This window comes from Tetrahymena thermophila, assembly GCF_000189635.1.
Source record: "Tetrahymena thermophila SB210 genomic scaffold scf_8254670, whole genome shotgun sequence".
NCBI lineage: Eukaryota > Ciliophora > Oligohymenophorea > Hymenostomatida > Tetrahymenidae > Tetrahymena > Tetrahymena thermophila.
Genome location: NW_002476437.1, coordinates 147989 through 173719, shown reverse-complemented (window position 1 = coordinate 173719; position 25731 = coordinate 147989). Strand labels below are relative to the sequence as shown.

The 25731-nt window shown below is 19.7% G+C and overlaps 7 protein-coding genes across 7 annotated transcripts; 4 read left to right on the top strand and 3 right to left on the bottom strand. All coding sequences in view use genetic code 6, as the record gives it.

Annotated features, from left to right (window-relative positions):
• The first annotated feature begins 834 nt into the window (after positions 1–834).
• Positions 835–3259, top strand: TTHERM_000770889 (transmembrane protein, putative). Its single transcript, XM_012797080.1, has 3 exons — positions 835–950; positions 1129–1344; positions 1407–3259. Exons 1-3 carry the CDS (start codon positions 900–902, stop codon positions 2814–2816), a joined length of 1677 nt encoding a protein of 558 aa, XP_012652534.1. The 5' UTR covers positions 835–899; the 3' UTR covers positions 2817–3259.
• A 1803-nt stretch (positions 3260–5062) lies between these two features.
• On the top strand, positions 5063–5488 carry TTHERM_00770880 (hypothetical protein; the record flags this gene model as incomplete). Its single annotated transcript, XM_001013879.1, has 1 exon — positions 5063–5488. One exon carries the CDS (start codon positions 5063–5065, stop codon positions 5486–5488), a length of 426 nt encoding a protein of 141 aa, XP_001013879.1.
• A 2279-nt stretch (positions 5489–7767) lies between these two features.
• On the top strand, positions 7768–8214 carry TTHERM_00770870 (hypothetical protein; the record flags this gene model as incomplete). The annotated part of the gene is made up of 1 exon (XM_001013878.1): positions 7768–8214. The coding sequence occupies one exon, from the start codon at positions 7768–7770 to the stop codon at positions 8212–8214; it is 447 nt and encodes a 148-aa protein (XP_001013878.1).
• Positions 8215–12179: 3965 nt separating this feature from the next.
• TTHERM_00770850 (hypothetical protein) lies at positions 12180–13736 on the top strand (the record flags this gene model as incomplete). The annotated part of the gene is made up of 1 exon (XM_001013877.2): positions 12180–13736. One exon carries the CDS (start codon positions 12180–12182, stop codon positions 13734–13736), a length of 1557 nt encoding a protein of 518 aa, XP_001013877.2.
• A 5895-nt stretch (positions 13737–19631) lies between these two features.
• Positions 19632–20126, bottom strand: TTHERM_00770840 (hypothetical protein; the record flags this gene model as incomplete). The annotated part of the gene is made up of 1 exon (XM_001013876.3): positions 19632–20126. One exon carries the CDS (start codon positions 20124–20126, stop codon positions 19632–19634), a length of 495 nt encoding a protein of 164 aa, XP_001013876.1.
• Positions 20127–22721: 2595 nt separating this feature from the next.
• Positions 22722–23054, bottom strand: TTHERM_000770839 (hypothetical protein; the record flags this gene model as incomplete). Its single annotated transcript, XM_012797079.1, has 1 exon — positions 22722–23054. The coding sequence occupies one exon, from the start codon at positions 23052–23054 to the stop codon at positions 22722–22724; it is 333 nt and encodes a 110-aa protein (XP_012652533.1).
• A 1555-nt stretch (positions 23055–24609) lies between these two features.
• On the bottom strand, positions 24610–25155 carry TTHERM_00770830 (hypothetical protein; the record flags this gene model as incomplete). The annotated part of the gene is made up of 1 exon (XM_001013875.2): positions 24610–25155. Exon 1 carries the CDS (start codon positions 25081–25083, stop codon positions 24610–24612), a length of 474 nt encoding a protein of 157 aa, XP_001013875.1. The 5' UTR covers positions 25084–25155.
• Positions 25156–25731: the final 576 nt, after the last annotated feature.

Here is a 25731-nt window from a genome sequence, read left to right as displayed (position 1 = left end):
CATTCATAAATAGTTTAATTAATAGAATTTCTTAAAATATATTTTTAGCTATTACAGACAAATCATTAAAAATATGCCAGTAATTCATATCTATTATTGATCCAATACCTTTAGTTATAAATCTCTTTCTATCACAAAGGTAAAATAAGTAGAAATTTTTATGTATTATTGAAATTCGCAAATTTATTTTCCTAAATATTATCATTTTAATATTAGTTAAAAATCTTTAGATTATAATTATCTATTAAATTTTTAGAAATGTTTATTTTTTTACTATTTTTTGAATCTTTGTTTTTAAATAAAAAAAGAAATTTACAAAAATTTGTCAGTAAATCAAGTAAATGAAAGTGATTTTTCATTATAATTTATATAATAGCTTCACATTTTACTAACAAAATTTATTTTAGAAACCTTATTGATTTATTTACTAGCTATTTAAAAAATTTTAAGGTCAATTTTTTTATTCTATTGAATTCCAATATTATACTACTTTTTATCTTTACGAAGTAACAAGATGCAAAAGAAAATAAAGCAAATTTTATGTAAAAATACATTTATAATAATTATTTTTAGTTTAAAGTCTAGTGTTTATTCTTACATTCTAGCATAATTTATTTTATATTCTTCATATTGAATCTTAAAATATCTATAAAATTAATAAGCTTAGTTTTAAAAATATAAAAATTTTTGTAATAGCTCAATGATAACTTTACATCTAATTTAGTATTACCAATAAAAAAGTTAATACTTACTTCTAATATTAATCATTTCAATCGTAGTCTTTTTATTTTTACCACAAAACAAGACTTTTGATTTATAAATATTTAAATTGATAATAGATCATAAATTAATAAAAAACAAGTTAGATAGTCAATAAATAACACAAAAGTCAAAAAGTTATGAAAACTATACAAAACTATCCTTTAAAAAACAAAGATAAACATCAATATGTAAATCTAAATACTTTTTTATAAATATATAATACGAATTTTCCCACAATGTTCTCTTTTAAATCTTCAAAATTTGATAATTAAAATAGCGTTAAAAAAATTTTTAAACTCATTTTAAGAAAATTAATATGACTGAAAGATAATGTGATGATCTAAAGTATATTTTTCTATAAAAAAGGATATTTACGTCAATGAATAAGAGACCTTAGCTTCATAAAACACAAGCTTTGAAGATGAGAAGAGTTTAAATTTAAATTAGAGGATGCAAAGAAAATAGGATTTGGTATATTTGATAAAGAGTAAAATATATGAATTAGTAGTTAAGATCCTTCTTCACATATACTTTTTATAAAATTTTTTTCTTTAAGTAGCACTATTTTATCTAAATATTTAGGTAGATTTTTTTATATCATCAATATTAAATCTAATATATTTCTTTTAATAATTAATTAATAGTATTTCAATCAGAATCTACTGATGTTTACCTTCATATATATAATTCCTACATTCTATCTTTACAATAAGCTATTGAATGAAAAAGGCTGTTTTTACAAAGAAAAATAACTTTAATAAATTATCTTAGTGGTTTTGGGTTTTAAATAAATATAAGATTATAATAAAAAACTAATTACCATCAATTATTAATTAATTATTTATTTAATTTCCCTCTATCAAAGCATACTTCTGATGTTTATGCAACTCATTATAAAAGATGTCATATTCTCTATATTTTTAGCCTTTTTAGTTATTTTAAATACTCATATCTTACTTAACGTTTTTTATGAAGACACTCATAGACCTTTTGAAGATTTTATATTAAAGTACTCAAAAATCTTGCTCAAAAACTTTATACATTGTATAGCTTAAGTGAGTTACTATATTTTTTGTTTTTTATAGATGACTGTAGATTAAATTATTATCATATTCCTGATTAAATTCATTCTTATTTTTGCTTTCGCCTGCTATAATAAATCAAGCTTTTTAGGTCTAACATTTTTTGGAATTATTATTGACCGCAAAGTCATCCAAAAGAATATAAGCATGAATAATTTTATACTATTTATGGTTAAAAACGTAGCCTGCTTTAGCAGATATTTTAAAGTTTAGTATTTTTATTTGCTGCTGTTGAGAACTCTTTAAGTATTCTTCATTTATATTTTTAGATTAGAAGATCTCAGCAGTATATATGATAATTATGAACTGTTGATTATGCCTGCTATTAGCTATTTGCTTATAATATTTTAATCATATTAAGAAATAAGAAAATTATAATTTAATAAGAAAGAAGTAGTAGAAATAGAGTCATAATATGATTTCTTAAATTTGGTATAGAATGAATAAAAATACACAAATCTTAAATAGATTTTTATTACTTCTAATGTAGATTAAAATCAAATACTCAGCTTTTTGATGTATAATTTTAAGTAATGTGCAATTTTTTTAGAAGAAACAAGTAATAATCAAGAAGTAATGTTCTATCATTAAAGATATTTCTTAAAAAATAGCTATTAAAAGATAGTATTTGAGTATATTTCTTTACCAAAATTAAATAATATTCTTTTGGCAGAAAATATAGTACCAAATGTGCGAGAAATAACAATAAAAATGAAACCAGAAATTAACACAAATAAAATATGCTTAAGTTAGTTTTATAGTAAGCTTTTAAACACCATAATTCCAATTAAAGTAACTTTAAAAAAGCTAATACCAAAAAAGATAAAAAAACATTAACTAGTTTATAATAATTATTTCTGCTAATCTAGTTAAGTAATTGCCCATTGCGCTGTTTTTAATAATTAAATATCATAATATTTAATAAACAATCCTTAGTAAATAATGTATGATTTATATGAAGACAGTTTATGATGATTTTTTAAAAATTTGTTTTTAAAAAACTACATACATACAACATACATAATATACAAATAATTTAAGTCCTTTTTTTTAGAAATTAGAAATAATTTATTAAAGGATCTAAAAATAATCAAAATAATTAATTAATATTACTGGTTCTATCTTTAATCAGATATTTTGTTTAAAGCTAACAAAGTGTTTTATTTATTAGATTTGAGCTAACCATTCTTACAAAACAATTTATTATTAATTTAATGTAAATTTCAATATAAAAAAATATTTTATTGAAAAGTTTTATTTTATCATTTTAAAACTAAACAAAAGATATAAATAAATAAATAAAAATTACTGTAAATTCTAAATTCAAGCATACGAATCAGTATATGAGCAGCAAGCTTTTTTTATTTTAAAAAATTTGTTAGATTATTTAAAATAATCTATTTTTTTAAGTGAATAATTATGTTTTTATAATATATACATACTGAAATCAATAGGAGATTTTAGTTTTAAAAATTATTATTTTTTATTTATTTATTAGTTTATTTTTACAGCTATTATAAGCTTAAAACTATTCACATGCTATACAAAATATATAAAAATTTTTAAATATTAACTTACATTTGATTTTTAAGGATTACTTTTATAAATAAATAAGCATATCTAACATACTCTGCTTATCTTATTTTATTATGTTTTTTTATCTCCCTATTTTAGTTTTTAAAAAACAGAAATTTCAGATAGATAATGGTGCCAAAAGTAATTCTTAAATTTAAAATTATAATTTTAATTTGATTATGTTAAGTCATTATACTCCTATAAAAACTCTATTTATTTTATGAGTATTAACTTTATCAAAAAATACATATGACTTAATTTAATATATTGAGACAATGATATCATATATACTATCTATTATTTATATTAAAAAGATATTTTGTGTTATTTTAAAAATATTTATTCGATTTTTTAGTATTATTTTTAAGTTTTTTTATCAAATAATAAATATCTATTATACAAGTACTCAAAACTTTTAAAAAAGAGATATTTTAAAAAAATAAATCTAATTTATTTATTAGAATAATACAAAAATTAAATTCAGTTATTTGTTTATTTCAAATTGCTTTAATTTTTTGTTTTTATTTAAAATTGGAATAGATTAATTATTTATTTATTTATGCCTACTGACGTAAATTCGAATAATTAATTAACAAATTATTATGAATTAACATAAACTAATATTTTAAAAAAGAGACTTAATGAATTAAATTATATCAAATATTAACATAAATAATATTCAAAATATAATCAACCATACCATACATATTGATGTAAAATTTTATTTCAGGTATTTATTTTTAATCATAAAAAGTGAATATGGAAATATTGTTTTATTAACAATTTATCTTCTTTTTAGAAAAATATAATGGAGAGCTAACAATTAAATCTTGGAAAGAACCAGGGTTATAAAAAAATGCTCATTATATTTTAATATTTAAAAAAAAAGCTTTTTTTGATTTTTTGGTATTGAATATAAAATATTACTTTTATTGAATACCTTGGTCATTAATTTTTAAATATTTATTTTTTTATTATATCCATACAATCAATTTATATAATATGTGGAATATGTTTATCTGATAAATATTTTTTATATTCTATTATAAATAAATGATTATAATTTTACAAATAATCATTTTAAAACAAAATATTAATTCTTGAATTTATATTTCTTAAATATAAGTTAAATCACCATAAATAAAATCAGGTGATTATATTAATTAAGCTATAATAAATTAATTATGTCTATATCAAAATTTTAAATAAAGAGAATTATGAAAAAAACCAAAATTATAATTATTTTAAATTTATCAAAGAAATTGCTTCATTTTTATTTTTAAGTTTTACTCATAAATACTTTTAAATGAATAAATTACTTTTAATTACTGCTCATAGATTTATTTTTTTAAAAAAATAGTCTATTTATTTAAATATTTTTTCATATTTCGTAATTAGCTGAACTAATTCAATAATTTAATTAATCATACTAAAACAAATTTCAACAAAATTATCTTTTATTACAAGTGAATATTTATTAGGTTTAAGAAATAATGAAATTTATGAATTTATTTACTTTGTAAAAATGTTTAAAAAAATATTTTTAATTAGTTATTTTATCTTTTCTTATTTGTTTTCATAATTATTTAATAAAAAAAACAAATAAACAAACCAATTAAAAGTAAAAGAAAGATAAAAATAAAATGAGAACTTATACATTGATTTCCTTGCTAATTTTTGTTTCCTCTGTTTTATCTTGCACTAATTTCTCTGATTCCTTTTCTTCCTGTGTATATACATATTGCTAATAAGATTTGAATTGTTATAATTAAGCAATATGGTAGTTAGAATGTGGAGTTAATAAATGTTAAACTATTAATGATGCTACTTTATGGTATAACTGCTTAGTGTAATCTTTTTCTTAAACATGCTAAGTAAGCTACGGTGTTGCTAATGACGCTAGAGACTATTGCCTAAATTCCTATGATTTCAGTCAAGACTGCACAAATGTAACTGATGGTGGCTCATAACCAGGTTCAGGTAGAAATGTTGTTGTAATTACAACTGGCAGTAATAAGCTTTTCATGAGTTTAACTTTAATGACAATATTAATTTTTTTATTTGCTTGAAAAAACCATGTTTGTTTTTAACAAATCTTTTATAGTTGAATTATTAAATAAATTGGCATAATAATTGATCAAATAATCTTCAAAAATAAAGTTTGTGTATATTTATACTTTTTTATTTGTATGGTATTATAGCCTTTTTATATTTGATGATTATGTTAACTAAATAAATAAATTGTGACTATTTAAAATAAAATGCTCTCATTTTATTTGAAGTTGAGCAATAACTTCTTATGATAAAGTAAGTATGTAAGTATGTATGTATGTATGTATGTATGTATGTATGTATGTATGTATGTATGTATGTATGTATGTATGTATGTATGTATGTATGTTTATTTCTCAAATCAATTTAATTTTCAAAAAATTTCTTTTTGAATTTTTTATGAAAGAATTTTTTAAAAATAATTATTTTTTTTACATTCCTTATATTTGAGTACTCCTGGTATTTTTTTAAGTGAAAAATTATGTTTTTATAATAAAGAAAGATTATCAAAATTAACTTTAATCTTATGTTATAAATGTTTTTCTAAATCTATTTTAAATAATTAACCTTCAAAATACCTAAATCAGGAGAGATTTAAGTTTAAAAAATTTTTTTTGTATTCATTTATTGCTATTTTAAGCTTAAAACTATTCACATACTACTCAAAATATATAATTTTTTTTAAATATTAACTTACATGATTTTTATTAGGATTACTTATATAAATAAGCATATCTAACTTACTCTGCTTTTCTTATTTTATTTTGTTTTGTTTTTTCCCTGTTTTAGTTTTTAAAAAAGATAAATTTTAGATAGATAATGATGTCAAAAATAATTCTTAAATTTAAAATTATAATTTTAATTTGATTATAAATAACAAACTATGAAGTTATTATGTTTCAAAAAAAAATTATTTTTATTTTTTGAGGATTAACTTTATCATGAAATACATATGACTTAATTTAAAATATTCAGACAAGGATATTATATATACTAACTATTATTTATTATAAAAAGACATTTTTGTGTTATATTAAAAATATTTGTTTGATTTTTTAGTATTATTTTTCAGTTTTTTTATCGAATAATGAATATTTGTTGTACAATTACTCAAAACTTTAAAAAGAGAAATTTTAAAATATAAATCTAATTTGTTTATTAAAAGAATAAAAAAATTAAATTCGGTTATTTATGTTTCTATGAAATCGCTATCATTTAAAATTTTGATTTAAATTGGAATAGATCAATTAATTATGCACTGACGTAAATTCGAATAAATAACAAATTATCATGAACTAACATAAAGTGATATTTAAAAAAAGAGACTTATTGTAAATTAATCTATATTAATAATTAACATAAATAATATTGAAAAGGTAATCATACATATTGATGTAAAATTTTATTTCAGGTATTTACTTAACTATAAAAAGTAAAAATTGAAATATCATTTTATTAAAAATTTATTTTCTTTTGAGAAAAATAAACAGGAGGGTTAATAATTAAACTTTGGAAGTAGCCAGGGTTATGTAAAAAATGCTCATTTTGATGCTTTGAATGTTAAATTAAATATTTCTTTTATTGAATACCTACCTTGGTTATTAATTTTTAAATATTCAAATGATATTTAATTTTTTATTCTATCCATACAATCAATTTAATCTTTCTTATGGAATATATTTATATGATAAATATTTTTCTATTCTAATCTTAATGATAATAATGTGTTACAAGCCATCATTTAAAAGTTAATTCATGAATTATAATGCTTAAATATAAGTTAAATCACCATAAATAAAATCAGGTGATTATAGTAAGTAATTAAGCTATAATAAATTAATTAAATCTATATCAAAATTTTAAATAAAGAGAATTATCTAAATAAAACCAAAAATACACTTATATTTTATGTATCAATAAATTTGTTTCAGTTTTATTTTCCAGCTTTACTCATAAATACTTTTAAATGAATAAATTTTTATGACTTACTGCTTATAGATTTGTTTTTTGTTAAAAAAGAGTCTATTTAAATATTTTATCATATTTAGTAATTAGCAGAACTAATTCAATAATTTAATTAATTATACTAAAACAAATTTTTTAAAATTATCTATAATATTTTTTTTATACAAGTGAATAAATATTTAATAAAATAGAGAAATTTAAGAATCTACTTTGTAAAAATGTTTAAAAAAAAAAAATATAAATAGTTTATATCCTTTCTTGTTTTCATAATTATTTAAAAAAAAATAAATAAATAAAAAGTAAAAATAATTAAAAGAAAAACAAAAAGAAAATGAGAACTTATAAATTGATTTCATTGCTAATTCTTGTTTCCTCTGCTTTATCTTGCACTAATTTCTCTGATTCCTTTACTTCTTGTGTATATACATATTGCTAATAAGATTTGAATTGCTATAATTAAGCAATATGGTAGTTAGAATGTGGAGTTAATTAATGTTAAACTATTAATGATGCTACTTTATGGTATAACTGCTTTGTGTAATCTTTTTCTTAAACATGCTATATAAGCTACTAAAATGCTAATAATGCTAGAGAATTTTGCCTAGATTCCTATGATTTCAGTCAAGATTGCACAAATATAGATTCTAGTCCTAGTCCTAGTCATAGTTCTAGTTCTGGTGCATAATCAGGTACAAATGTTGTTACAATTACTACGGGCAGTAATATGCTTTTCATGAGTTTAACTTTAATGACAATATTAACCTTTTTATTTGCTTGAAAAAAGCATTTTTTGAAAAGAAATCTTGTAAAGTTGAATTATAAAATAAATTTGCATAAATATTTATCAAATCATCTTCAACATTAAAGTTTGTTAATTTTACTAAAATATATACTTTTTTATTTGTATGACATTATAATCTTTTTATTATTGAAGACTAAATAGAAATATTGTGACTATTTACAATCAAAATCAAATAGTATCTGTTTTTTTTGTATTAAAGCAATAACTTCTTATAATAAAGTAAGTATGTATGCATGTAATTATGTTTATTTGTTTCTCAAATCAATTTAATTTTCAATAAGTTATATTTATATTATTTTATTTTATAAAAATCCATAGAATCAAATTTTTAGAAAATGTTTATTTCGATTTTAATAATATTATTGTCATAAAAACGATAAAATTTTACTTTTGTTGTTAGTTTTTCAAATACATCAATTAAAAATTTTTTTTATATTTCTTTTTAAGTAAATTCTAAATTATTAAAACTAATTTATATATTTAGATATTATAATTTTAAATTAGATAAACTCAAAGTTTGTAGAATTAATTCCTAAATTAGACAAAAAAATTTAAATGTCTATAATTCATTTATATTTTACAAAAATATTGAGTTGAAGATGTTTAATATGAAGCAGTCAAGAAAGATAAAATGTAAGTTAAATATAAATATTAAAATTGATTTATATATATTAAGAATTCTTCTTGAGTTTCATTTATTTTGTTTATTCTTTTGAGTTATAGAAAGTGCCTTTTATAATAAAAAGCCTGCACTCTTTAGTCTTGATTTTAGTTCTTACATTCTAAATTAAAGTCTAGATATTTTCTATCAGATTTAGGTCCCTTTTATTAAATAAATCAAGAAATTCAGGAAAAAAATCTGCCAAAAATTTAATAAAGCTGCTTTAGTTAATATTTATTTATTTTTATTGAATAAAACGGGTCCTGTTCTATAGGATAAATTCCCTCAAACCCAGAGTTGCTGTGATACCATCTTTTTGTGATTTTCCGCTAAGAATGGTCATTTGATCATTAACTTACTTTTTTAGTTGTAAGATAAGAATGGTAAACAATATTAATATTTTTCTTAATTTAATAATGTGCTCTACTTAGATCGAATTAAAAGATGCCCTTGAAATTATAAGCCTTACAATTAAGAATGCAATGAAGTGATATAAAAGCGCTTCCCAGAGATAGAGAATGAAAATTAAGATAGTAGATATTATAAAATTAATAATTATTATTGAGAAACTAAAAATGCGCATTTACAGAGCAAACTTGTAAATTAGTGATCTAAATATACATGAAATACTGAAAAGTATTTTCACAAAAAAAGCAGACACAATATATATAGAACGGCTAGAAAAGTCATCTTCAGTATGGTTCAAAGATATCTACAGATAGATGAGAGCATAAAAGCGGCCTCCTTACTAAATTTACTAGAGATAACTGCAACGCCCAAGTATAATAGATAACTAAAAGGTCATTTATTTTGTAATATATATTTTAACTCAAACATTGATTGATAGGTTTTTAAAATATACAAATACAGATAAGATTAATTTACATCTAGTTAGCTATGCTATTTGCCTTAATAATGTTTAACCTTTAAGTTATTCGTATTCTTACAAGCAACCTCTCTATAAATATAACTACTTAAAAATTAAAATTACTTATTTATTATTTTAAAAATAAGGTAAATTTCTTATTTATGGCTAAAAATTCCTTTTTTTTCATCTGGTTTTGGGAAATAAAAACAAAATATTAGTAATTAACATTAGTTAGTTTTGATTTCTCTATAATTTTTTTTCCCTAAATTCCATAAACTGTTATTATGCAGTTATCTTTTTTCTTCAGATAAGCTTACTAAGCTTGATATTAATAATTATTAGTAAGCTATGCTAATCAGTAAATTATTAATTTATTTACAATATAATCTCTCAAATAGGTTCATAAATAATAACATTTAAACATATTTTTTACCAAAATTAACACCAAAATTCACTTTTTAATTTGGAGAGAAGAATGCTAATTAATGAGAAGCGATTTTATACATTATTTTTGAATATAATAACATTTTAAGATAATAATTATAAAATATATTATGTTTTATTTTTAATAATTTTTTAATGAATTTTGAATAAATTTTGATTTTAAAATAGTAATTAAAGAATATTTTATATTCTATTCTAAAATAATAATAAATTATTAAATATTATTTTTTATATCAAGAGCCTAAAAAAATAATTTTCTGAATGGAAGTATTTGAAGTTAATTTATTTACATTTTATGTTATTTTACAATGAAATAATATTTTAAATAGAGATGGATGGATAATATATTTAAGACAAATTGTAACTTTAAAATTTATGGAGAAAAAGTAAATTAGGATTTTGTGAAATTTATTATATTTAGATAATTGTGAATTACCTTAAGAGATTTTATTAATCTAATTAATAATTTCTATAAGAAATCTCTGCTTTCTTTATATACAGTTGATCCAATTAAGAGTTAAATGATTTCCTTTAATTAATTTAAGCTTCTGAGACGAAAAATAATTACTAATAGACCAAAAAAAAAATTGCTGCTTTATGTGAAGGAAAATTTCAATTTGGGTTTTAGAAATTTTTTTACTAAAATAATCTAAAAAATACAAAATAATATCAGCAAACATTTTCCTTTTTTCCGCATTTCAACATATAAAAAAACTAACTTGAAGAAAAGTAAAAGAAATTATTTCTTAAAATTAGAGATTTAATACTTGAAATTTCTAAATTTATAGTATGTAAAGTTAAAGATGAGTGCATATTTATTAGTTTTGTTCACAGTTTTTGGTAGAATTATATTTATTTTTTATAAAATGAATAAAAATAAATTCATAGATTTTCTTTTAACTTAATCTTAAATTTTCTGTAAAATAGCTTACACAATTAAATTTTAACTTTGGCAAAAACTTAAAAAAAGATTGCAAAAAGAAAGATCAATAATATATTTTTTTGGTGTTTAGTGGACGATGATTATTAGATATTACTAATTTATTGCAACCTATTTTATATTATGTTTGATAATATAAGGTAAATAAACTTTTTAAACAAACAAAATAATTATATGCAGCCATTTGTATTACAAAATTGTTAATACTAAAAAATGCGATTAGAAAAAATTTAATAAATTAAACAAATAAAACACTGTCACTAAATCTGAAAACTATTTAATTTTGATAATTAGTAAATTTTCTTCCTACTTTTAGAGTATAAAAGTTAAACAATCTTCAAAGGTATTTTACTTCAAGTGTCACTTTTTATTCCTTTATATAATTAATTTAGATAAACCATTTAACACGAAAGCCTTAAATATCATAAAAATTTCAAGAATAAAATGAAGATATTAGTTTTATTATTTTTTGATGTAATAAAAGCAAACAAAAAATTATTTTAATCTAGCAAGTTATTATTGAAGTCTTCAAGTTTTTTTCATAGCTAGTTCTATTTACGTTAAAAAATGTTTAGATTTTTAGTATTTATTTATTTCTAATTTAGTTCATTTGATAAATACTCCTATCAAATTGCAAATTACAGAAAAAAATATAGTATAAAATGGAAAATATTTTATTAATTAGCTATTTTCGTAAACATAAAAGCATAAATTGAAAAATCTAAAGGAGCTTCAAACTAAATTTTAAAGTAAAATGAAAAAGATATTTAGAATTCTATTAATAAACACATGATTAATTTGATAAAAATAATTGAAAAAGTTTGTAAATCTATTTGTATGAAGAGGCTTTTTGCTTTTTAACTTTTGTAAGAAGAACCTTTTGCTTTTTATATACTTTTGATTTTAATAATAATTAGTTCTAATGAAAATCAGACCATCATTAGCATCATAATTAATAAATTTATTAATCAATTAACAAAATTGAAAAATTAAAAGTGTTAAAACTTTTTAAATAATTATATTCTTCAATGAGATCTTAAAGCTCATCTATGTATGAAAGCACCTAGCAAATAATTTTTGAGGAAAATACAAATTAGTAACACATAAAATAAAATAATAAAGGTATTTCTAGCTTCTATAGCAAAGCCTCTGATAATGACTACGATCTTAATACTACGCGTGATAGCTTAACTACTTGTAAAAAATATCAAGTCAATGAAAGCATGAAAATGAAAAAGTAAGAGAGAAAATAAAAAAAAGAAGAGAAGAATCATAAAATGCTTGAAAGGCTATAATCTCTACCTAAAAGAATTCTTCGAAGCTAAAAATAAAATGAATGTTTGAAACCAAATTAAGAAGACCCATCAGATGAAATATAATTGAACAATAGCTCAGAGAATCACCATTTGATTGTGAATGAAGATACTAATTAATTAGAAAAAAATACCAAAATTGATTTGTTTTCTTTTGTAAATTTGAATCAGTAATAATAATAAATCGAAATAAACTAGTTGTAAATAAACTTTTTAGAACGAAAATAATACGAAACATATAATGAATAAATTAATTAAAACCCAAGCAATGAAGATTAAAAATCCAATAAAGTTAAGCAGAATAATTAATAGTATTTAAATTATTAATAAGAAGAATAAGAACAAATACTTTTTGAAAAGTAGGAGGATTTAAATAGTATTTTTTCATAAAAAAATTATGAATTTGATTAGAACAAATGTAGTTATTTAAACTAAAATTAAGAGTAAATACAAACCAACAACTAAAATTTGATGAATAATAATAGTATTTTGATAGATTATAACTTACCTTCCTAATAAATTCCTTTTGAGAATTTTAGATTCAGCGATGAGCTATCTTGCTAATAATCCGATAACTATTAAGACTACAATGGTCAGTACATTTATTAGAATGAAGATTTTTTTTAATTATTAGATTATAATTACTCTAATTAGTTTGAATAGGAAAATCAGCAAAATAATAATAATTAAAAATCAAACAATGATCCAACTTAAATAGATGAAAGTTTCTAAAAATAGAAATAAGATAATTAGAAAATTGAATTAGATAATGTAAGCTCCAAAAGCCACTAATGTAATTTTAACTTAATTAAATTGTAAAAAAATAACATTGTAAAAAATCTAATGTCTACTTTTAAGAGGTTCATATTCAACTTATTTGAGATAACACCAATTAAAAAATAAAAAAACGTCTAAGAGGAAGACTTATAATATTAATCAAATAAAACAATAATGAAAATCTACCTTGACTGTAATTCTCAGAATGATAAACAAATAATTTAAAAAACCCGCTAAAGTGTTTTGAATCTTTATAATTAAAATCATAATCATAAATAATGCTTTGATGAAAAGATATTTTTAAAAAGGTTTGAAAGGTATATAAAAAATAAATCTTATAACCAGCATTCAATGAATCTTTTAATTAATCATTCTTCTTTTTCTCAAGTTTTTAAATATTTCTTATAAAATTTTGCTAATAATTGGCTAATGAATTCGAATATAAGTAATTAAAATTCTTATAAAATAGTAATTGAATTCTTAATTAAAGAATGAATTAATTTATTTGATAAAATACAAACTATTTTTAAATTTTTCTTCAATGATTTATTTTAAATATTTATTATATATTTATATCATAACTAAATTACTTAACTAAATATTAACATTAAATTTAAAAATAGTGGGAAATATTTGTAGATAATTGATGCAATTTTAATATTTAATTAAAATAGTAATTACTACGACTTTATTTAAGAAATTATTAATTTATTGATTCTAAAAGAAATCCTACCGTGCTTAAATATACAAGACTATAAATCGCGCATAAAGGTGGGTCAATATTTTTAACAAACATTTTTAATGTAATTTTCAAATAAACCATAAAAGGTATTATCTAAAATGTTTCTTTACTTATTAATTAACAAAAATATCATTTAGAATGTTTACTTTGTTTTTTACTTTTTAATTTTATATTCCTTTTCTATATCTGGATTTTCATAACAGGTAATCCAAATTTTAATTTTGGTTGAAAATAATTGTTTTTCCTTTTCAAAATAAATGTTTTGATTTACTATTAAAATTAATAATTTCTATAAATCATAATAATAAAAGAATATTTGATAAGCTTTTTGATTATATTTAGATGCTGACTGATTTTGTAAGAAATATTTTGAAAATTATTTTCAAAGTTAATAATTTAACTAATTAAAGTTTATTACAAGGTACTTATTTAGCAAATATAAAAATAATAACAGTAAAAAAATTTTTGAAAAATAAAATAATAGTTATTCATTTAAAATAAAAATATTCCCCCACCGGGACTTGAACCCGGGTCTGAAGGGTGAAAACCTTCTATCCTAACCTGCTAGACTATAGGGGATTATGCTTTTTTAGATAAGTTTTTATTATTGTTTTTGAGGATCTTATTATTATGTTTTTTAATTATTATTAATTTTTATTAAATTAAAAAAACAATTTTATATGTTTCAAAAAAGAAAATTTTATTACTTTTCAGATTTTTTAATATGTTTTTAAATATTTTAAAATAACAAATCTTTGAATTAGTCATGTAAATTATATGTAAAAAATTTTGAATTGTTCTACATTTATAACCCAATCTAATGAATAGGAAATATTTTTAAATTATCTCTTTCATTTTTTCAGCCAGAATATTTAGATTTATGAACTTTAGAAATTCTTAACTCATAATATCTTAATACTTCAATATTGGTCTTGAATTTGATAAGAGCTTAAAATTATTTATACTTTAAATCAAATCTTCTAAGATTTAAATTTAATCATAAAAAATAAAAAAATTGAATTAATAAAATTATAGATTTAAATGTCTCCTATTATAGTAATATTTAATAAATTTAATAATTTCAATTAAAAATTAAGTTTTTTTTATAATCAATTTAATAATCGATTTATTAAGGCATTTAAATTGAGCAGTTATTCTTATTTGTCTTTCTAAATTTAATTTTATATTGTAAAAATTAGAAAGAGATTACAAATTTAATCTCAAAAAAAAAGAATCAATTAATTAAAATATAGATAATTTTTAGCAAATCTATTAAAATTATTATTTAATTTTTATTTTAATAAACACAAAAAAATAAGGATTAAATAATATTTCATAAATTTAATAAATTTTTTGTTTTTTCCTAGTAAAATTAAATGATTAAATTTGGAGATAAAGTGTTTTATTTGCTATGTATGAGTAGTTTAAAATTTTATTTAAAAAAATTTATAATAATTAATTTAAAAAGTTAAAATAAAATAATTTAGTTAAAATTTAACTATTTTAATCATTATTAAGGATTCAATTATTAACTGATTTTAAACTGAGTATGTAAAATTAATATTAATTCACCCCAGCTTCTTGTAGGTAAACTTTTATTTTTTCTTTTTTATATTAGAATTATATTAGTAATTATTAAATTATATTTTTTTTATTTGAATGTCTTAATGCTTAAAGGCAACAAACATATTTAAGTAAATTAAGAAATAAAAATATTTTCCACAACAGATAATATTGATTAATATTTATTCTTGCATATAACTTATTCATTTATATTTTACTAAGTTTTTTTAATTTTGAGATATTTTCTAAATTAAAAAGTTTAATTTATCATTTTATCAATTAATTTATAGGTAGGAAAAAACTAATTATATGAATTTAATTGTTTTATAAATTATATAAGGGAAATTAATAAAATTTGCGAGTTGGAATTTTTTTCTAAAAACCTAAGAGATAGCTCCATAAGTGTAATTAATTAAGGATTGATATGTTTCTAATTAATCTTTATTAAAATAAAATAAATAATATCACTGTATGGTACATATAAATCTTCATTAAGTCAACTCTAATATAAGTTAAGACATCTGCCAATATATTATTGTATTTGTGATTCTAGATAGGCTTAGGTGGCCAGCATGAGAGTTTTGAAATATAAGCCATATCCTTCAAATCTTACATCAGTATTAGGTAGAATAGTAAAATTTTGAATTTATGTGAGGAACGGTCATTTGAGAAAATTAGATTTTAACTCCTTAGTCTTTGTCAGAAATCAAGCAGGCACATAAGATGTATGGAGCTTTAAGAGTCATAATACTTGTATATTTCACTATAGAAGTGTTGGCTGTCAGATAGTAATGCAGATAGATCTTATTTTTAGGGCGCTTACTGTTGAGTAGTCATTAACAAAAAACATTTTTTATAATTTCACTTTTTTTGTTTATTGATATGGAATCTTGCCTATCCAAAAATTTTAATTGTTATTAATTAATATAAAATGGCTAATATAAAAAATTAAATAACCTTTTACTTTATTTTAAATTAAATTAAAAATTTTAATTTTAATAATTATGAAGAATAATGAACTCCAAAATATTTTTTTTTTAAATAATATTTTAATAAGAATAAATTTATCTGAAATAATTAATTAAACTGTTGTTTTTATTTGGTTTTTTGATGAGTATTTAATTTTTTCTAAAATATTTTTTTTTGCTTAGAATTATTTTAAAATATTTATTTTCTAAAATGAAAAAAAATAAATAAATAATTAATATTGAACAAATTAAAATATAATTAATTAGAAAGAAAAGTAAAATATAAAAAAATTTTTAACAATATTTAATTTTTCTTAAATAAAATGACTTAAAAAGCTTGAAAAATATAAAAGTTAATTACTAAAAATATGTCCTCATTATTAATGAAATAAAAATTGTAAATTAAAAAATGTAAATTAAAAAACATACAGAAAGGAGAAATAAATAAATAAGTTAATTTCAAAAACTCACAAGTCAATTAAGTAATAAATAAATATACTTTGATTAGAGCAGTGGGTATTATTGATATTTCAGCTAATAATAAAAGTTTTCTAAAAAAGTGTTGTGGAAAGTATCTTTTTGAGAAAAATATAAATTTAGCTGAAAAAAATTTCAGATTTTTGTATTGTAACAAAAATATCCTGATAATAAAAATCCTAAAAATAAAATCAAAGTATGATTTAAATATAAAGTCAATTTTTTAAGCATGCAAAATATAGTAATTAAGAAATTTCTAGATTCTAAATACATGCTATCATCGAAAAGTACTTAATGATGAACACTCTTGCAATAAAAATTTAAATGAAACTTATGTTTCAAAAAGTAGTAATTAATGTAAGACCAAGTGGTACTTATACAATTTCTTTAGAGTTTTTGATTAAATAGCTTTTTGACTGATACATTTAATTTGGTTATTAAGAATAAGCAAAAAACTGTTCGAGCTAAAGAAAGTAATAAAAAATTTTAAGCCATGATGGTTTTGAATTTTGAAAATTACATTATTAAGCATGTAAGTATTTACTATTTCTTATTTTAATTTGTTGATGATAGAACAAATAAGATGTTTATTGATATATTAATGTTTTTACAAGATTTATATGCAAGTAAAATTAAGATTTATGTGTTTATCTTAAAAATTCATGTTTATATTATTTATCCATAAACATAAATTTAATTTTAAATGTCTTTAATTATAGTCAGTTAATTAACTTTTATCATTTTATACATGCATCAAATTAATGAAAAGGGCTACAAATTCTTATTAAAGCAATATATATATATATATTTTGATACTTTTCTTTTCTTAGAATTCTTGGTTCAATTTGCATCATCAAATAAATCTATTTAATTTATTTGTAATATCAAATAATAAGAAAAGGAAAAAATGCCTCTATTAAAATATTTAATTTGGAATTCAGAAGAGTTGAGAATACATAGAATCAGAAAATTTCAGAGTAATGAAGTCTTTATTTAGTCCATTTAAACTAAATTTGCTTTAAAATGGTGTAATAATTATCCTGATTTTAAAATTAATAGAGAAAGGAAGGAAATTGTGGTGAATTTCTATCAAATTAAATTATTAATTGTGTGCTTATCAAATTCAAATAGAATTAAGAAAAGGTATTAAATTTAAAAAATTAATAGTGAGAGAAAAATTAGAGCAATCTGTTAATATAATTTCAAATTTAAAGAAAGCAAAATTATAAGATAAGATTTAAATTAAAACAAGGTTTCTTTTAAAAATAATTAAGAAACAAAACTAAATAATTTATTAAATTTTGAAGGTATCGAAAGTACTAGCTCTATGAATGTTTTTAATAGATTAAATAGAAGAAGTTAATTATTAATTAATTTAAGATGATTTATTGCATAAATATAATAAAATATAGATATGTAATTTTATAAAAATATTCTGATTAGTACATTTTAAAGCAGCTTTAGTCTTTTAGATCAATAAAACCAAGCAAATTTTAAAATATTTCTATTCTTTTAGTAAGGTTGGGTAGTCTCTTTACATGTTTTTATTTACAAATAACAAAATCAAGCTTAAATTTCTAACGGAATGCAAAATCTTAAAATGTTTTTTAAATTTACTAGATTCATAAATAAATAAATTCAAAACTTGTACCTTTTGTTGAGCTAGGCTTTATTCAATTATTTGAAAAAATACATTTTAGCCCAAAATAGTGCTTATTTTAAGTGTTAATGAAGTTTATTATTTTATTGTAAGATTAAAGTCTAAAAATGGATTATTGTCTAAAATATTGGTTAAATGGTGGTAAATTTAATTAATACTCCATACAAAATGTTTTTTAAATGACCAACTTTAATAATTTGGCAAATTAAAATCTATTTTTTGAATAATGATTTGCATTTTTTAAATAAACTCTATTTTAATATTTTTGGCATAATTGAATCAATAGAAAATGCAATTACTTTTAATTCTAAATATACTTATAAAGTTCGAAGAAAGTCGCTTCTTTTAACAATCTAACAAAAGCATATCTGATGGTATAATATAAAATAATATATTTTGTAAAATTTTGGCTTTTTTGGGTTAGATCTAAGCTATTCTTTTCTCATAAACTGAATTAATAAATTAAGTCGTCAGATCGCTAGGAGATAAGTCGCTTTTTTTAATTAATTTTACTATTTTTTTTCTTCTATAAGTAGATGAAATTAATTAGCGAAGGTATAAGCAAGTAATATTTAAATGAAAATAAGGTATTTATGATAATATCCAAAGTTAACAAATAACTAAAGATAAAGAAGTAAAGTAGAGTAAGAACAATTAAAGATGTAAATATATTGATTATGATATATATATTTATTTAATAATTTATTATTTTTTGTATACTATAAGCAACTACTCATTTTTTGTATATAATATCTTGAAAATTGTTTGTTTATTTATATAATTTATTTATATGGTTTATTTGTTTATTTTTCGTAATCTCATTGATTACTATTTTATTTGAATATAATATTTATTACTATTTATATTTGTTTCAATTAAAGAATAAAGAAAAAATTGTTCGTATTTAATAATTTAAAAGCAAAGACGCAGTTCGTTCAAAGAAAAACTGAATATCTTTGCTATTTTTTTGTTTGTTGTTATCAGAATTGATTATTATTTTTTTTATAGGTTTTGATAAAATTAATTAATTCTTTGTTTGCAAAACATCTTTAGAAAAAGACTAGGCAAAGAATGTGACTTTCGTAATATTTCATGTTATTTAGTATAATAACGTCAATTGAGTAATAATTAAGATAATATTCAAGATGAGCACTAAATCTTGAACTATTATATAAAGCGAGGAAAGTCTATTGGTTTAGTTTCTTTTGTTTTATGAATGAGGAGAACTCTTTACGTATTTGGGAGATTGATTTATCTTTAGTTTTGCTTAGAGCTTCAATGATGATGTCATCTCCGCTTGATTTCATAAAATCAATAAAGTGATAAAGAATCGTCTTGATACTATTAGATTTCACAACCTTTTAGTATCTGTTGAGAATTTCTTCGTCGTTCAGCTCTTAGTGTTATTATAGCGACTCATCGATCTTCATTTTCAAAGTTTATTCCTCAAAGATTTCTAGATTTTGAGAACTCATTTTATATTTTTTTGCAAAGTGTTTGATGTGAGTTTTTTATATTATTTTTTATGTTTTTAATTATTATATTTTTATTAAAAGACTACTGTCAACATCAATATTTAAAGAGAGAAAAGCTTTGTTACTCTAGCCTATATTCCCTCAATGGTAATTAGAAGAAAATTATTTGCGTGCAATTTAAATTAGTTAGATTTGAGTGGGACCATAACCTAAATTAATTATTAACCTCAGTGTAATTCTTAACTCAAATTAAAGCATAATTATTGCAATACATTTCTTTTGCTTCTTTTTTAAAAGCGCCATATCTTAAACAGTTAACCAAAATAAATTAGTCATGAATCCTTTTACAGACTAATATTACAAATCAAAAGAGGGTATGCAGATATTAGGATGATGAGTTTTCATGAAAATAATAAATTTGGTTGGTATAATTTGTATATGAATTTTTAAAAAAACTAAAAAGAAAATCTATATTAAACTGTAAAAAGGAAATTGATCATTAGACAAAGGTGCAGAAATTAATTTACCTGGGTATAACTGATTAATCAATAAATTATAATTTGTAAAATTGAATATTGTAACAATTAATTAAGTGTCAGACTAGATTAAGACAAATTAGATTAATTAACATTATCTCCCACCCTACTTTCATTACTAAATTTAATTAAATTTTGCATAGAAAAAATCAATTCACTCATATGTTATTTATTAATTAATTTATTTATTTCTGAGAGATAACACATTAAATTAAAGCAAAGTGTTTTTTTACTTGTAATTTCTTCTAAGCTGATATTCTTTACCACTTATTATATTATTGTTTCTAATCACTACTTTCACTTTTTATTAGTCATATTATATTTTGTAATAAGGTAAGGCTGATTAACTAGTTAAGTTTCGTAGCCAAATAATAATACTTACAAAAATTAATACCTCGTCCATCTTTTTGTCCATTTATACTCCTAAGAATTTTTTTTTCTTTGTAAAATAACTTTAAAACTTACTTATTTTCGTTAATTTCAATCAAATAAACTAACACCTATTTGTAGAATTTTTTTCATAGATGCTTCTACAAGGTCAAAAACACGCATCTTGAAAGTGGTTATTAAATAATCATTTAATATTTTTTTGTCTATAAAAGTTATTAATGTAAAGGAATTTATAAAATTGTGTAAAAAGGAATTTTATTTATTATTAATGATTTTATATATCTTCTTTTTCAAACAATAGCACAATAATTCAATAATCTAGAAATAATAACTCCGATTCTTCTTTAGTAATATCTATCTAATGTATAAATAAATGAAAAAAATTATATTTTGCAAAAATATCTTCTTGTAAACTTAATTAAGGGAGAAAAGAATAAGATATTAACAAAATTGAAGAAATTTTATTTAATAATTAAAAGAAATTATATACCCCGACAGACCTCTCAAATCAAATCTAAATTGACTAGCTCATCTAATTGTAATAACTTTAAAACAAAATCATTTTTTTAAATAAAATAGAGCCTTAAAATAAATTTTAATTGCTCAAAGGTAGTTTAAATTCAATTTTTTATTGAAATAAAAAATAATTTAAGTATTCTTTTACAAAATAATCAGTCCTTTTTTATAATAATTGACAAAATTTGTAACTATTTAAAATATTGATGATTTAAAAATAAGACAAAGAATTTGCTATCAATTTATAATAAGAATTATATTTTTTGGTGCAGATAATTTAATTAACTTCTAATTACAAGTAAGTGATTGCTTTCGTCTAATTAATTTATCAAAAAAGCCTAAATATTTTATTAAATTAATTTCCATATTATAATTAACTTTGAATCATCTTTACTCAAATATAATTATTTGAACATTTAAAATAACAATGCAAGAATACTGATTATTTAGATTTTTACTTTTGGGATATTAAATTTGTGAATAAACGATAAAACTGATCATTAAAATTTACAACATCAGACAATTTGTTTCTTCAATTACAGTTTTAGTTTACAGATTCTTACTTACTTTAAATAACTTTTTATAAGGCGATTTAATTAGTTAAAAGATAAAATACCTTTATCCACTCTAAAATGCGTCAGTGATTTTAAAAATAGTATTACAAAGCATTTTTTATTATAAACATGCAGCTAGAAAAAAATTATATCTCACCGTCAATAGCATAATTATAAAATATCAGAATTAATTGCAAAAAAATATTAAATTACCTTATGTAGCCAAAAATTTTTGTTATTTCCTACTTTCTTCCTCACTATTAAATAGTAAATTAGTAATCTGAATCAAATGAACATTTAAATTAAAAAAAATAGAAAAATTTTATACTTGATAGAAATCTAATATTTGTAAGAATTGAGAAGGATTTAGAAAAAAAAATCTTCTCTAACTTTCTATTTTATAGTTGTTGATTTGGTGTATTTTTAATTATCCTTGTTAGAAACAATTTATTTAAAAACAAACATAACTAATTTCAATCAAATATAAACTTAAAAGTATCTAAATTCAGTAAATCTATAAGAAAATTGACTATCCATGTTATAGACTTATGCTTAGTGCTTAAGTATATCAACTAATAATATAGTTATTTCATAAAATATCACCATTATGCAATTTAGGTAGACATGTTGTATAAAATTTACAATTTGAGATATAAAAATGTATCATTATTTATCAAAAATTGACTAAAAAACATACAAAAAAATGGCTTTAATATTAATTAAGTAAGTATTTTGGCTAGAGCCACATTATATTCAGAGTTAAATTCTATAAAAGAAATTTCTTGAAGTAAATCCTGAATAAAATTTATATTAAATTTGAAATTTTAGCTCATTTTTTTGTAGTTGCCATCATCTATTAGCTTGTTTTTTTTTAAGTATAATAAGTAGAATTTATAAATTAGTTTTATTATATTTGATAATATGTTTCTCATAAATAATTATTAGTTATGAAATATTTGCTTTTATAAAATTATTTTTATTTATTAGACAATTACCTAATATATTGTTTCTCCTTTTAATTCTAAAAAAAGATAAAATAATTACAATTTTAAAATATTAATTAGTTGGACTAGGCAAAAATTTACAAATTTAAATATTTTTTAATATATTTTAAACAAAGATTATGTAGAATTTATAAATAATTTAACAAAAATTCAAACTTTTATTTAAAATAGGATTGTATTTATAGATATAAATATCAAAAAAAAAAGATAATTTACACAAAAAATCTAAAAATAAAATAATATTTGAATAAAAAACATAATAAAAAATAAGATTTATAAAAACTGCTTCATTAATTTGTCATTTTATTTATTAGTAATTTCTTTGTTTATTATAAGGAAGATAAAATCAACCTTAAAATCATAATTATTCTTGAAAATTAATATAATTTATAAGATCCATATTTTTATTCAATAATAATTATGAATATGTACTTATGCAGCATTTAAAAATTTTATACTGTATTTATTTTCTTAAAATTATTCATTACATAAATTTTAATAGTATATTCAAATTTTCTATCATTTGATTAAATATATTGTCTTGACAGCATGTGATAATGATACAAAATGTTACATTTACTGAAAGAAGTTGTCTTAAAATTCGCTTCAAAGCTGTAATAAACAGAGTTCTAAGCCTCAAAAAATAAATAGATAGATAAATTCAAATAAATATTTAATTAAATTAAATATAATTTCAGGTTAGGAATTATCAGATGATTTTAAAAGTTTGAGGAATTTAAATTAAAACAACCAAGTGTTAGTGAATGCTTTGAATAGAAAAATATATTTAATAAAAAATAAAAATGATTTATTGATCGTAGTTAGTATTATAAGCAAGCAATGCAAAAAATTTATTTTCTGAAAGTTTAGAAATTAAGCTTTCAAAAAATTACTAAAATTATAAAAACAAACCCTTCTAAAATTAAACATTTGAAGGTATCTCCTTAATTAACTATTTTTATTTTCAATATTATTTTTAAATGTCACAAAGTGTTGAATGTTTTATCTATTTAGATGTTATTATTAATTATCAAGCTCAAACATAGAGCAAAAGTTAAGTTTTTAGATTGATGTAAATAAATTTATGATAATCAATAATAAGAAAAGAGTTTTTTTATTATATTTGAAAGAAGTTTTAGATAAATTATTAGGTAAGCAAAAAAGGATCAATAAAGTGTATGTGTTTAACTTATTATAATTTATTTTTTATTAATAATAAAACGTAATAATTTTTTATTAAATTAAAATTACTAAAAAAGTTAAAGTTAGATACCATAAAAAATTAGATAAAAAATACAAATTTGATTATTAAAAGATTGGTTAATAGGTTTTGATTAGAAAGGGTTGGTTGATGTTATTAATAATTGAGAAAAATAAAGGATTTATAGATTATGAATATTAAATCATTTTAAAATTAGTTTTTTGGCTAAAATAAGGGATTGGTTAAATTTTGGAATTAATTGTAAATTGATTGCTAATTATATCATTTGTCTTTGTTTTTTTTGTAGAGTTTCATGGAGTTGATGAGTTTAGGGATTGAAAAACACCTTTTAAAGAAGTGTATAACAACAGCATTACTAAAAGCATCTTTTTGGTTTTTCTGGTAGATAATATCAGAGGAATAGTAAGATAGATAGTATTAGAAGTGCTTTTAAAAGCGTTAGCTCTTAAAGATTGATAAGAAGGTCCTTTAGTTGAATTTTTTATCTTTCATAAAGGAGATAAATTCTTTTCTAATCTAAGAGATTTTTTTAGTCTTAGAATCACTGTTAAGGGATTCAATAACTATTTAATCACCATCTTAGAGCATAAAATCATTAAAATGACTTAGAATAAGCTTGATTGAGTTTGACTTGAGAGATTTTTAGTATTTATCTAGAATTTCTTCACAAGTCAACGCCTCTAAAAGTGTTTCATCATTATAAAACTCTTGTTCGCTGCTTTCTTACATATCCATATTTATTAGCTTCAGGTGATTTGTTTTATTTTTCAAGATTTAATTACTTTTAGTGTTCCAAAAGTTTATTAATTTAATTATTATTTCTTTGTTCTTTCTTAAATGTTTACAATATTAAAAGCAAAGCAGTTTATATAATCAATTAAATAAAATAGCTGGCTGGTTTATAAATAGATAATAATTATTTATTTCATCATCATCAACATTCATTTAGAAATGAAAATAAAAACTTATACAACCATATAAAAATTTAAATTAAAGGTAAGCTATTGTAAAATACTAAAATAAATTCAAGTAATAATTTTATGTATAATAAATTCTTACATTATAAAAGCTGGCTGACATTTTTAAATTAAATGTTGTCTAATAAATTTTAGTTTTTATGATGAGAAATTTTTAAATATCCAAACAAGTAATATTAAATTTTATAAAATGTGATATTTTAATCGTAATATTTAAAATATTTATCACATTTTTGTAAAAAACTTGAAAAAATGGTGATTTATTCTTAAGCCTCAATCAAAATAATTAATCAACTTACCTAAAAAAGACAGAGTTGCTTTTTAATTAAATCATTTAAAAAACTATAAAGGGAATTTAGAAACAATATGTTAATTTTTTTTAGTTTTAAATTACAGTTTATTTACA